Below are 14,367 nucleotides of genomic sequence, written 5' to 3'. Positions count from 1 at the left end.
AGTACTCTCAGCTACTCTCTCTATCTCGATCACTGCCTCCTCCACACCCTGAACTCCCTGCCTGTATGTACCACATGTCTAATTCCTCTGTTGTCAGTGCAGGGCGGTGGGTAGAAGAGAACTTGATATTTCAATTTGTACTGGTAAGAAATACTTAGAAATAGTTAATTTGGCTGGCGATTTAGCTCAGCAACATAAGTGCCTGCCTGGCAAGTGCACGGTCATGAGTTTGATCCCCGATACTAAGAAAACAAAATAAAACCAACAATAACAACAACAACAACAAAAAAAAAACGGGCTGGGGATTGAGCTCAGCAGCATAAGCATCTGCCTTGTAAGCAGGCGGTTGTTAGTTCGATCCTTGGTACTGATTAAAAGCAAAACAAAAAAGTAGTTTATTTAGTGTTCGAGATCTTGAGACCTCCAGATCACTAAGCATAGCATTACATGTTTTTGTTGTTGTTATTTCACTTTTTTTAGTGGTACTGGGGATAGAACCCCGGACCAGTGCTCTGCCATCGTCTTACCAACCCAGCAATGAGCTTGCTTATGAAAAGAGGTGGGGCTGATAACTTCAGAATCCTGGCTTTCTGTTCTTCATCTCATTTCTGCTCTGACCCTGTTTTTCCCCTTCAGATTGAAGAGTGGGGCCCATTTGATTTGGTGATTGGTGGTAGCCCATGCAATGACCTGTCTAATGTGAACCCAGCCAGGAAAGGTCTGTACGGTGAGTAACTCCTTCCTGGAAACTCTGAGAACCCCCGAGATGCGTGATCTGAGTAGAGCTTCGTGGGAAGGACATCTTTCCAACTGTCTATCTTTCCTGGCAACCTTGTGGTCCTCAAGCAATATCCTTGCACCTCTGTAAACCCCTGGCTCCATGAAGGTCACCAATAAATAGTGCAGTCTTGCTGCCTGTGTTCTTGCTGACTTGTCATTCCTGAGTGCCCCAAGGAGATCTGGAACCTATGGGCTTCGGGAACGGGAATGAAGCCCTGCTCTTTGTTCTTTTTGCTTGAGCAGAGGGCACCGGCCGACTCTTTTTTGAGTTCTACCACCTGCTGAATTACTCACGCCCCAAGGAGGGGGATGACCGTCCATTCTTCTGGATGTTTGAGAATGTTGTTGCCATGAAGGTTGGTGACAAGAGGGACATCTCACGATTCCTTGAGGTGAGGGAACAAACCCAGTGCGAATTATCAATTATCAACTTGCTAAGGTCTTGTTTTTCAACAGGGTTTGGGTTGCATTTTGGAATGCCAGATTCTGTGACTTATTTTTAGAGCATTGGAAAGTTATTGCTGACGTTATTCAGTTCAGTCTAGAGTTTCTATTCCTTATTCTGAATGACTGCTTCACAGTTGCTTAATATTTATCAAGCTCTAAAACACTTTGTTTACTGAAGTCATTTGAGTTTTAAAGAAATGTGACAGCTTAGATCTGACATAATAAAACTAGTGCTTTTACCTGAGTACTGTCTTCTGTCATTAGAGAATCTGATGAAAACTTTGAGGGAGATAAGTCCGTTCTTTTAGAGTTTAATGGTGTGATACCGAGTTTTTTCCCCCCCTCATTGGGTGGATCCATGCATTTTCTTTCTTTTTTTTTTTCTTTTTTTTGTCTTTTTCCTTTTTATCGGGACCGGGGATTGAACTCACGACTGCCTGCTTGCAAGGCAGGTGCTTATGCCGCTGAGCTAAATCCCCAGCCCCAAGCCATGCATTTTCTATAACCAGGGATCAGCCTATCACTCTTGCACAGATTGAACTGTTTCTCTGAATTTTGAAGGTCCCTAGCAGCTCTGTTTCTGTTTACTTGCAGTGTAATCCAGTGATGATCGATGCCATCAAGGTCTCTGCTGCTCACAGGGCCCGATACTTCTGGGGAAATTTACCTGGGATGAACAGGTAACGGAACTGAGTGGGATATCTCACACTCACATTTACCGATGGTACCACCTTTACTCCAGTTTTCTAGAAACTGATGGCTGTGCTGACCAACATTCCCACCCTGTGCTTCAGCCCCACCTGTGGTGTTATAATCTCCATTACAATGTGGAGAAATACCTGGAAATCTATTGATCTTTTAGGCTTCCTAATGACTTGTTTTAGCTGCAGATAGTTGCTACTGATTCTGAAAATTCTATGTGTTCTTTGACCACATGAATGTGAGGATGTGGATTGTTGCCTCTACAATCAATTTTGTTCCCCTTGTGGTTTGGCAATGTCTAAGAACATGAAATACTTTGTTAAAGGTTAATCCTTTGTGTCCCAGATATGAAGCTCACCAGGCTGGTGATAATGAACCAGGTGGTAGGATTGAGATGGTATGTTAGCCCAAAGACTGTCTTGAAAATAATTCTCTGTCTTTTTGTCATATACCAGGGGTACTTTGTTTGGTGCTCTTTAGTTTCATATTGGGTCCCCATGATCATTTCTGGCATGTAGCAAAATATGGGCAAACTAAGAGGATATTGAGGTAGCTGGGAGCAATTTTGTTGGGCATTACTGCTTTTGTTTATTTTTGTCTTTTGGAGTCTCACTAGGAAAGATGTCTGGCTTGCACTCAATTTTTGGCCTAGGCTGGCCTCGAACTTGTAGTGATCCTCCTGCCTCACGCTGCTAAGTCCTGAAATTACAGGTGTGCACCGTCATTGCCATTCTCTTGTTGACCAGCTAATCAAATGGTATCCATGCACATGTTCAGATTGAAATGAACATTTTTCACAACTAGCATTTTAACTCTACCCAGGCACTGCTCTACTGCTGCCACTTCAGTGATATAAATACTAAGGTCAGTGGATCTTTTGGCTATGACCTGCTAATGGCAGAAAGGAAGAAAGACAATAATTTTTTTTTGTCTTTCTCATTTTTATTGGTACCGGGGATTGAACTCACGACCGCCTGCTTATGCCGCTGAGCTAAATCCCCATCCCCAGAAAGACAATAATTGATTGCACTTGCATGGATGGGGAGTGGGCATTGGAAAGGTTCATGGTGAGGTTGTTCCATTTCAGAGCTCTAAATGAAGAAATACAGCCAGTCAATTATCAGAGTATTCTAGACACAAGAAAAGGGACTAGAATGTCTTGTCTGGGGGGTGATATTTCTAGGCCAGCTGGAGAACAGTCTTTATCAAGCAAAACGTAGTGGGAAAGGAGTGCAGAAAACAAACATGGCAGCACTTGAATTTATATAGACATGGGGAGTATAGGAGCTTTAAACAGCTGAGATGAATTGCACTTTAGGTTTGTGTTAGTTTCTGGGTAAAGAAGAATTTATCACAATTGCTTAGGTGGTTATGCTCCCTAAAGGAGGAGGACTGATGTGCCTCCGAAGTCCTCATCCATTGAGGGGAGGACACAAGTGTGAGTGGTGGGACTGGAGTTTGTAGCAAGACAGTCCCATGGAGTTCCTATGAAATATAACTTGTATTTCTCATTTAATGGATGTTGTAGCAAAAAAAAATGCACTGTGGCAGTAGAACCTTTTCGAATTATGGAATAGGCACATTGAGTTGAAACCAGATAATCTGGCTTTATGTTTGATTTGTGCTGGGATTTGATCCAGGTTCTTGGGAGAACAACTCCCTAATCACATTTTTATTTATTTATGTATTTATTTTTAAATTTAACTTTGCTTATTTTTTGTACCAGGAATTCTCAGGACCTTGAGCTTTTCTGACATGTGTTATGCCACTGAGCTATATTCCCGGCCATTATGTTTTATTTTGACCCGCTGGCTTGCTAAGTACTAGCTGATCAGCAAGCTAGGTTTAGACTTGAATTCCTTCTGCTGCAGGCTCCTAGAGCCCTGGCTCTACAGGTGTGTACCACCACACCTGGCTACTTTTTTTTAATTCCCCCAAACTGCACAAGGCTGGCCTGAGCTATGTCCTTTTTTCCCTGATCTCTAAATTTTAGTTCCTGCAGGAGAGTTTGGCTATTGGAAACCTGGGCAAGGGAAGGGAAGGAAGTCTCTGGAGTCTAGTGAGAGGATTGATTTCTTAACTCCTTGTGGGAATCCTTGCCATGTTTGAGGTGAAGTCCTTTTGAACTTCCAAAGTGGTTACTGTGGTGCTTATCAACACCATGCAGACTTGGCTCTAACTGCTCAACACCTTTTGGTTCTAGCCCTTGTCCTTTTTACCTATCTTCTCCTCTCTGCATTTGCAAAACAGGTTTCTAAAGTGGAAGTTGTAAAAGAAAAAAAAAACAAAAACAAACAAAAAAACAATTGTCTACTTTGAAACAGTGTATTGCTGTGCATTTCAGGCTGATATTGAAATCACCATGTAGTTGAAGCCAGCCTTGAACTAATGGTGATCTTCCTGCCACAACCTTAAGTGCTGGGTTGAGAGGCATGCACCACCATGCCTGGATTAAAATTTAAAACAATTTTTGCACTCACAATTGTGTGATTCCAAGGCAGACGCTTATTTAGCTGAGCTAAATTCCAAGCTCCCTTAAAACGATTTTTGCAACAGGATATTGTTATGCATCCCTGACTGACCTCAAACTCATTCCAGTTCTCTTGTTTCAGAATCTTGAGTGCTGGGATTACTGTCATGTACTACAATGCCTGGTTAGAAAGAAAGTTAAAAGTGTAATTAGTATTTCTGTGAATCATTTTATTGCCTTCCCCTGGAGGTTAACACCCATTGACAGTCCTCCTGAGCCTGCTTCCCTAGCACTGAGCCATCAAATCACAGGGAGTAGGACATGTTAGCAGTATCAAGTAGACCCCAAAGGTATACTTAATTGTTCTCAAAATAAATAGACAAGGTGCTGAGAATGGCTCTGGTGAAGCACTGGCCTCCATGTGCAAAGCCCTGACTTCCATAAGCAGGAACCCTACCCTACCCCCTTAGACCTCAAGCCCAAGGAGTAGGCATGACTTGCTCAAGGCCATCAGCCAGTGGAGCACTGTGGAGCTGGCCCAGAGAGTTCTCCTCACTTGGCACTCTAGTGTACTCCTCCAGTGTCCTCTTCTTTACTTCCTCACTTGGAGCCTGTGTTTGAATAACAGTAAAGCTCAGCAAGAAGCCCCAGGTATGGTCGTGCATACCTATAATAATCCTATCACGTGGGAGGCTGAGGCATGAGATAACTACACTTTTGAGGTCAGCCTGAACTGCATAGTGACAGAAAAGAACAGTATTGGATATAGCTTAGTGGCATAAGTACCTGCCTGGCAAGTACAAGGTCATGAGTTCATATCCCCAGTATCAAAAAAAGTTCAGGAGGAGCAGCAATAGCTCTCAACATTGAGGGTGACTCTGCATGGCATTCAGACTTGTGCATATGACAGAACTGCTCTGTCAGTCCTCACGGTTGGGGTGTTTCCATAATGGCTGGGAGAATGTATTCGTTAGGCTGTCCTTTGCCAGGACATACTTTAACAGCAGAGGTCATTACCCCCAACTTGGCCTGTGAAGTGCCTACCTGAGGCCCCTCTACAGAGTAATGGGTTTTGGCTGTTCCCAGGCCTGTGATAGCATCAAAGAATGATAAACTCGAGCTGCAGGACTGCTTGGAATACAGTAGGACAGCAAAGGTAAGATGTGCTTGCAAATGGCCTCTATTGCCATTCTCTGGGGAATTCACTTGGTGACCTTGGTGTGGTGTCCAATTGATCTACTCCTCCACATGTGACTCCTGGTGCTGGCCCTCTTTCTGCACATAATTGTTCCTTTTTCATATTCAGAGAGTAGGAGGCATTCTTGATAAACACATAATCACTGTGAGAAAAGACAACTGGACTTTCTAATTGTTAACACTGGATACACAATTCAGCTGACCTTTCCAGTTATAAAAGAATAATTGTTGCTTTGGTATAAAAAATACAAGGTAAAAGAAAAATGTCAGTCGCTGTTAATACACTAGGACATAATAATTTCTGCATCAAACGAAGATCCATTTGTCCAAATTGTAGTTGACAATACTGTGTCTGGGTAGTTTTTCTGCTTTATTTACTCTTTGATTAGTAACTTTGGTGTCATCTTGTCCTACATGTGATCTTACTCATGATCACTTCTTCATTTTATTCTCCCTGAGGCTGGTCTTTTCTGATCACAAAATTCTTGGCATTTGTGGGAAGCACGGAATATTCTTATCCTTTCAAATCTGTTTTTATCCTTCTCCAAGCCCAACCCTAGCACTTCTGTCCTCCACCTGCTCTGGGCACTTCTGTGTCTTGACCTCACCTGGAATCATTCCTTCTGCGCTCACTCCATATCGTTTTATTCTCCAGTTAAAGAAAGTACAGACAATAACCACCAAGTCGAACTCGATCAGACAGGGGAAAAACCAACTTTTCCCTGTTGTCATGAATGGCAAAGAAGATGTTTTGTGGTGCACTGAGCTCGAGAGGTGAGCAAGGCTGCACTTGGAGAGGGAAATGGTGCAGAGACAGAAAGGGGAATACGTACAGTCCAGGGTGGCAGCACAAATAAATGAAGGTGCTTGTCTTAGAAAATTCTAACACAGACTCACAGCCCCCTGGGAGTGCACTGAGAATGAATACAGTACTTTCCAGTTAGTCCTTGTTTCCACGCAGCAAAGTGGTGACCACGTGAGCAGTGTGCGACATGAGGTCGGAGACAGCACCACCAGACACCTGCCTGGCCACAGGATGAGGGAGGAACCTGCTAAAAACAAGCACTTTGTTCTTTCTTCTAGAAAGATTTCTTTACCAAATTGTTCATCCTATAGCTGAATTCTGCTTATGCCACCCTCTGTCTTATCCCTTTACCCTTTATGGTGATATTGGTCTATTTGGATACTAAGAACCATGTCTGATTTTAAGTCTTCCAGATTTTTAAAAATTATTATATCTGTTGGTAATGTAGTTGAAAGCTATGAATTTTCCTATTCATGTTTCACTGTATTCCAAAGAATTTATTTTACTACTATTATTTTTAGTACCGGGAATAAACTCATGACCTTGCGCTTGCCAGCCAGGTGCTGTGCCGCTGAGCCATATCAGCAGCCCCTAAAGACCTTCTGTTCCAGACATCTATTTCAGCTCTAGTTTCTTCTTTGACTTTAACTTTGCCCAATCCATGCTGTGGGTTCTCCTGGATTTGAGATCCAACCATATAGAGGTTTGGGTCCAGCTATATTAGCAGGATGGTGCAGATGGGTGTCACCAAGTAGGTCTTGTACCTTTTTGGCCATTGTCCCATTAGTGTTTATATCACAATAAGTTGTAAAGCTGGGTGATACTGGGATCTAGTGTATCCTGTCCTTCTATGAGGCCTAGTCAAACCTGTATACAAATCGGGGATGCTTAGCAATATTCCCTATAACTTGTGTGAGTCTGTTACAGTGGACTTTCTTCTGTTTCTGAGTGACCTTGTTGCCTAAAGGAAATTATTTAACTTCTTCCATCATTGTGTTTAGAAGAAAGACACATGTATATGGTTGCTGTATTGCTTGGTATTTATTCATATATAGTTATTAAGTCAGATGATATATTTGAGAAAGTTCCCCTGAGCATACAAGGTATGTGCCAGGAACGTAGTGTTAGTGCTGGGGATGCACCACACTGGTGTCCTTAAATATATTTATGAGCAAGTGTTCTGTGGAACTTGGGTCTCCTGGCAGACAGGAAAGAGCTCATTTGAAGGCACTGTGGGCTTGGCTGAGGGGTGGGATAAAAGGGAAGTCACCGCAGAGGCCAGAGTTAGCCTGCTGGCCAACATGAGGGTTCCAGTGGCTCTTGGGGGATTTGGGCACTTATGACTCCCTGTCTTTTCACCCCGGTGCTCTCCCAGGATCTTCGGCTTTCCCGTACACTACACGGACGTGTCCAACATGGGCCGTGGTGCCCGCCAGAAGCTGCTCGGGAGGTCCTGGAGTGTGCCCGTCATCAGACACCTCTTCGCCCCCTTGAAGGACTACTTTGCATGTGAATAGTTCTGCCCAGGCCTGCTGTGGCATTGGGGTATGGGGGCAGAGCCAGGGCCACCTAAGTGCCCTGATCCCCAAAGGTGCTGCCCCCAGCTCTGTCCTTCCTCAGCTCAGCTGTGTGGGGTCTCCCTGTACCCCTGTACCTCAGTTTTCTCCTGCTCAGTCTGAGCAGAGCTACCTGACCCTCTTACAGGGCGAGCCCGAGGTGCAGCCTCCTTGTGCACAATTCAGATCTGGCTGCTCAGAGCGGCCATACATGGTGCTCATTTTTCTTCTCCTAAAACTTTAAAACTTGAAGTAGATAGTAAAATGTTTTTCTCCCCTCTCCTGTTTATACCACTCAGAGAAATGATAGCTAAGATACCAAAACTACAGTGCTGACAACTCTCCAAGACTCAGGTTAATGCTGCAAAATAACCCAAACCAGTTATTGCAAAACTTTTTTAGGAACGTCTGCAACTCCATATTTATAGGAGAATTCAGTTGTAGACACTTGACACTTGAGGGACATTTTAAGGGCCCAGGATGTGTTTTTCTAGGGCTAGTGGAGGACGAAGTATTGTATATGTCTTGAAGTTTACCCCCACATTTCCCTGCCTTGCTGTGGCTGCAGGGCCTAGAGTCTGCCTTTAGAGTGTTTCCCTTGATGATGATTTCAGCAGGGATGATGTCATCATCACCACATTCAGGGCTGCTTTTCCCCACAAACCTAAGGGCAAGGGCTATCTTTAGCTAAACCCCTCCCCCTGACTGCAGTAGAACCCTCTGAGGAACTCAGGAAAGGATGGCCAAATTGTGGCATACAAGCTGCCATATATTACGTGGACAAGTTCCACCCCTCACCACCTCCCTTCTTCCCATTGTGAGTGGCATGGAAGGGTGAGTGAGTTAGACAAGAGGTCCCCCCCCCAACAATGCACCCTCTGGGCACAGGTCCCCTATAGGCACAGGTCCCGTGAGAACCCTGAAGCCCTAATTTAATTCCTCCTCTGTCTTCAAGAAGCTGTGACAGCTAGAACCAGAAGCACATTTCTTACATTGTCCTTGCATCTAAGAGATGGCAGGACAACTGCAATAAAAGCCTGACCCTCCTTCCAGAGATTTTAAAATACTTTTTTATTCTACAATACATCATTTTTTAGAGGGATGGGAGGTTAGGCAAGCTGCATTTCAGAAATGCTGTCGTAATGGTTTTTAACACCTTTTTACTCTTCTTGCTGGTGCTATTTCATAGAATAAGGAACAACTTTTTGACAAGTTTGTGGGGCTTTATATATGGTTTTTAAAAATCTCAAACTTCTATTTTTATGTTCATGTTTTCATTAAAATTTTTTAAAGTGGAGCCACGTAACAAGTATGGGGAGAATATTGTGCCTTGTTTCAACAGTTTTTGGCCGAACAATAATGGATACCTAGAGTTTACCTTATTCTGTTTAATTAAAATCAGTATTTCTCTATAAAAGTCTGGTGTCCCTTTTGTTCTTGTGCAGGTCACTTGGGTGGAACGGGGAAGAGGGAGGGTTCACTACCATGTAAGTATTGGTTGGTGCCAGGTGATTGATTTAAGCATCAGTAGGATACACTGGGGGCTTTAAGGTCTGGCAAAATTCCAGTGAACCAGCATCCTCTGTAGGATTCCTGATTGCTATGAGCTCCTTCTAGTTTCTTCTAGCTGGTTTAGGGATGACTATGAATGTCTAACCTTTGGCTTCCAAGTCTTCATTTAAAGGCTTAGTGTCTGGGATACCCTTCGCTGGACCGTATTTCTTACATAACCACCACCCACTGGAATGCTGGGGGCCAATTCTCATGCTCCTGAGAGATTCTGCTGCACCTTACTCCTCAGCTGTTCTGTTGTCATTTTGTGGGACAGCCTGCCACCTTCAGTGGGAGTCACTGGATTGAGTGATTTCAACTGATGCCTCAGCCTCAAAGCTGAGTATTTCTGTTGCTCTTTCGCACCTAAACTGCAGCTCCTACCAGTAGCACCACCTCAGTTTACCTGGGGCCAGCTGCACAGGTGCCCTGAGGTCAGATTTGAGGCAAAACCATTTCCAAAGGAAAAAGTTATAAGTGGGATATGCAGGGTAGTTCATCAGTTGAGCAACAGTGAAGTGATGCTTGGGTCCTCTCTGAGCCCTCTTTTTGGGGTATTGATGTGGGCCAGTGGTTGAGATAGGGTCTCACCATATTTTAGGCTAGTCTGAACTATGTGCCCACAATGGCCTCGATCTTGCAGTGGTCCTTCTGCCTTAGCTGGGTTTACAGTTGTGTGCCATGACATCTGACTCTTCTTGATTTATAACATGGGTTATAATGTATGTTTGATAGTTGTGACTTTTTCCAATGAGATGCACCATTCTTGGAAGCACTGCAACAGCAGGTTGCTCCATTGGGAGGGTGGAACAAAAACTTGTGTTCATTTCTTCCTGCTTGAAACATCTTATTGCTTTGGCTATAGGAAATATATTGGCCATTAAACTGGCAAGCACAGGAACCACACACAACTTGGCCAAAAGCCTGAGAAGAGGTCATTCCGTGTCATGTGTTAGCTTCCCAGATGTAGGAAGTTAAGAGACTTGAGGTATGTGAGATGGGAAACCAAGTATGTTATTAGTTAGCACAAGCTACAACAGCCCAGTTGAGTTGTCATAGTGAGACAAGTGGCAATTAGCAAGAGGCTGCCCCTAAACTCCTCCCCCTGTGCTGTTGGGACCCAAGGGGCCTGGAATGCCTAGTTAAGCCATCTATACAGTTTGTAGCAAACGCCAGGTGAAGATGAAGCAAAATAAGCAGCCCTGGCCTCCAAATTCCAAGAGAGGAGGTGGACTAGCCATCCAGGTGAGGGATGCTGGGGTAGTGGCCTGCATGTATGGCAGTCTGTGGGAGGCCTTGATGGGCGATGTGTGTAATCATTACTGTTTTCCTAAAATGGGGCTATGATGAGATCTGAGTGTTTCCAGGCTCCATGGTAATACGATGCACACTGGGGTAGAGGTCACAGTTTGCATCCACTACAAGCCTTCTTTGAAATAGTCATTGGGTTATTGAAGTTTGAGGGCCTAATCTGGGTATAGTGATTTATCTTCACTGCTATGAAGGAGAATTGTGTTGTGGAGATCCACCAGCCACGCAGTGTTCATGACAGTGATTACTGGGCACTGCTAATGGTGGTAATGACCCATGCTTGTGAATAATTAGTCTTTCAAAGTCACAGTGGTTACTAGTGACTGGTTCCTCACAGACTCCCCCCATCATGTCAAGTCCCAGTGCTGCTTCTGAACAGGAGATGGGGTGGCTTTGGTATCTGGGACCCCAGAGGGATCCGAATGATCTTGTAGTCAGCACCAGAGAGATCGTGTCATTCCCCCCCCCCCCCCCCCCCCCCCCCGCATCCTAGCTAGCTAGTGTTTTTGTGCCTGGCCTGTGGTCAGGGAGCCAGAATGTCTGAATTCTGTTGTAGTATCCCCCTTTACTAATTTGTGATCTTCTCAGTATGCTTCCTTGCCCCCTCTGCCTCAGTTTACTCAGCTGTATAATATCAGCTTCATACAGCTGGTGTGTGGATCAAATGATTCAGGGTTAGGGTGGCAACATAGAAGCTGCTGTTGTACTAATATTCCAGAGCCTTCCTAGTGACGCAGCTCAGAGGTCTGATTATGGTGATTATAGTAAGGGCCCATAATAGTCCCAAGGCTACACAGCTATTACCAGCAGGTGTTGTGAGCTGAAGTCTAGTCTTCTGGGCCAAAGAAGTCTACATGTTCACTTGTGTTTTTGTTTTGTTTTATTGTGTTTTATTACCTCCTGCCTTTTGCAGCCTGGGGTACAATTTGTCTACCTCTTTTCTTTAATGCAGCCTAACTTCTCTCCTTTTTTTCTTTCCTTTTTGTTGAAATTTATTAATATTTTAAAAACTTTAAAACAGAACTATTATTATAATTAGTCTTTTTGAGACAGGATTTCACTGTACAGGTGAGGCTGGCCTTGAACTCACTTTTTAGCTCAGGCTGGTTTTGAATTTGCAATGATCCTCCTTCCTTGGTGAGTTCAAGACCAGCCTGAAATAGATTTTATTTAAGGAATCCCAAGTGCTAGGATTACAGCTGTGCTCGCCACCATGCCCAGTTTATTTTTTTAACTTTTTTTTGGTACTGGGGATTGAATTGAACCTCACGCTTGCCAGGCAGGTGCTTACACTACTAAGCTAAACCTGCAGTCCTTATTTTTTAACTTTAGTTGGTTTTTTTGTGACAGGATCTCTCTCTGGCTCTTTCTCTGTCTCTCTCTGTCCTTCTCTGTCTGTATCTCTCAATGTATACATAAAATCTATTTCAGGCTGGTCTTGAACTCTATATAGCCCAGGCTAGCCTGGAAGTTTGGAGATCCTACTGCATCAGCTTCCTAAATGCTGGGATTACAGGCACGGGCCATCATGCCTAGTTCAAAAATTAATTTTCCATTTACAGAAAAGTAACAAGACTAGTACAAAAAATTCCTAAATATGCATCACTGGTTCCCCAGATACTAACATTTTGTAACATTTGCTGTGTTGTTTGCTATAATTTTTTGCTGAGTCACTGGACAGTGAGTTGCAAACATGGCCTCTTTAAATCTTTTTGTGTATTCCTTAAAACTAGAACATTTTCTTATAAAACTTTAGTATATTTGTCACAATCAATAAGTGAACATTCATCTACTTATTTTCTAGTCTACAAATTTTATTTAGATGACAAATTTATTTTGTCAGTTGGCCCTATAATATCTTTTTTTTTTTTTTTTTTGTCTTTTTCGTTTTTATCGGTACCAGGGATCGAATTCACAACTGCCTGCTTGCAAGGCAGGCACTTATGCTGTTGAGCTAAATCCCCACCCCCTATAATATCTTTATTGAGGAAAAAAATACATAGCCTTTTTTTCTGGTCCTGCACATAGTCTAGAATCGCAAGTTGCAATTATTTGGTATCCATTCATTCATTCTCATTCAGGGGCTCTATGAATTCAGCATAGTCTTAAACTTAATGGCAATCTTGTTGGCTCAGCCTTACAAGTACTGGAATTTCAGGCATGTTTCACCATGCCTGGCATTTTTGATTTTTAAAACAAGCCAGATACTGTGGCACAAACCTGTAATCCTAGCACCCAAGGCAGCGAGTGGGGAGAATAGCAAATTCAAATCCTGCTTTGCCAACATAGTGAGATACAATGTTAAAGAATGAAAAGCCTGGCCCATTGTGGGGGCATATGCCTGTAATCTCAGCACTTGGGAGGCTGAGGTATAAAAACTGCTGGGAGTTTACCAGCCTGGACTACACAGTGAGTCCCAGGCCAACCTGTAACATAGTGAGACCTTGTCTGAAAAGAAAAAAGAAAAAAAAATAGACAAGCCAACAACAGTGGCACAAATCCGTAATCCTAGCATGCTGGGAAGCTGAGACAGGAGGATTGAGATTTCAAACCCAATTTAACTATTTAGTGAGCTCAAAATAAAATAATGGCTGGGGATGCAGATTAGTACAACAACCCTGATTTCTATCTCCAATTACTACCATCACCACCACCAGGGTTACTGGGACTGTTCTGAGTTCCGTACCTTAGTCCAAAATCAAAACAAAATAAAGCAAACAGCTATGAAATTAATAAGCAGTGTATTAAGTTTAGTGCTTTAAGTCAGTCTCATAACCTGTTTGTGTTCTCTGAGTCTTTATCTGGGATGTCAGCACTGCAGAAAGAAAGTAGGTTGGAGGGTGGGTCGGTGTTTCTTTCAAAATAAGACCTAGCTGGAAAATAGCCTTGAAAACTAGAGATCAAAATGCCAACCCTCAAGCCGGGGATGGTGGCACACATCTGTAATCCCAGCACTCAGAAGAGTGAGGCAGGAGGATTGTTAGGAGTTTGAGACTACAAAGTGAGCTCAAAACCAGCCTGAACTGCATAGTGAGATTCTGTCTCAAAAAGATAAACAACAAAAGCCAGCTCTTATCAGCTGATGCTTGCCTTATGTGCCTTACAGAGTAGCCACTGAGCAAGAGTAATGAATGCCTAACATGCTGTTCCCTCCCCCGCCTTGGAACAGCCTTTTCCCCTTGCCAGGCTTGAGCTCCAATCTTCACCTCTCCCAAGAAATCTTCCTTGCCCCCTTTCTAGGTAGAATTGGGAGCACTTGCTTAGTTGGAGTCCCCCCTTGTCTATGTATTGATAGAAAATGGTGTCATCAAAGTTTGGGTTATGATTTTCTTTTTTTCATTCTTGAGACAGGGTCTTACTATACAGTTAAGGGTGGTCTTTAACTCACTATGTAGCCCAGGCTGGTCTTCAGCTATCAGCAGTTTTCATGCTTCGGCCTCCCAAATGGTGGGATAGCAGGTGTGTGCTACCACTTTTGGCTATAATTTTCTAGTTCTGTAATCATCTCTCTTCTATGAATTTGTGAAATCCTTAACACATTTTCTTTT

At 43.4% G+C, this 14,367-nt stretch overlaps 1 protein-coding gene across 10 annotated transcripts in view; it reads left to right on the top strand.

Annotated features, from left to right (window-relative positions):
• Dnmt3b (DNA methyltransferase 3 beta) overlaps window positions 1–9,374 on the top strand; it is a 43,837-nt gene extending 34,463 nt beyond the window's left edge. For 4 of the 10 annotated variants that reach the window (XM_063248514.1, XM_063248513.1, XM_063248512.1 and 1 more), the window contains 6 exons: window positions 637–727; window positions 1,024–1,172; window positions 1,822–1,907; window positions 5,486–5,555; window positions 6,252–6,370; window positions 7,777–9,374. In XM_063248514.1, the coding sequence (XP_063104584.1) occupies window positions 637–727; window positions 1,024–1,172; window positions 1,822–1,907; window positions 5,486–5,555; window positions 6,252–6,370; window positions 7,777–7,918 (657 nt within the window). In that variant the 3' untranslated portion in view covers window positions 7,919–9,374. Of the gene's footprint in view, window positions 1–636; window positions 728–1,023; window positions 1,173–1,821; window positions 1,908–2,545; window positions 2,641–2,751; window positions 4,749–5,485; window positions 5,556–6,251; window positions 6,371–7,776 lie in introns of those variants that run through there. The other 6 variants (XM_063248520.1, XM_063248519.1, XM_063248516.1 and 3 more) reach the window with 3 other exon arrangements.
• Window positions 9,375–14,367: the final 4,993 nt, after the last annotated feature.

This window comes from Cavia porcellus, unplaced genomic scaffold (assembly GCF_034190915.1).
Source record: "Cavia porcellus strain 051 isolate PalLab524CR breed Dunkin Hartley unplaced genomic scaffold, mCavPor4.1 scaffold_5, whole genome shotgun sequence".
Taxonomy (NCBI): domain Eukaryota; kingdom Metazoa; phylum Chordata; class Mammalia; order Rodentia; family Caviidae; genus Cavia; species Cavia porcellus.
The sequence above is the reverse complement of the archived record's forward strand: the minus strand, read 5'-3'. Positions and strand labels throughout refer to the sequence as shown.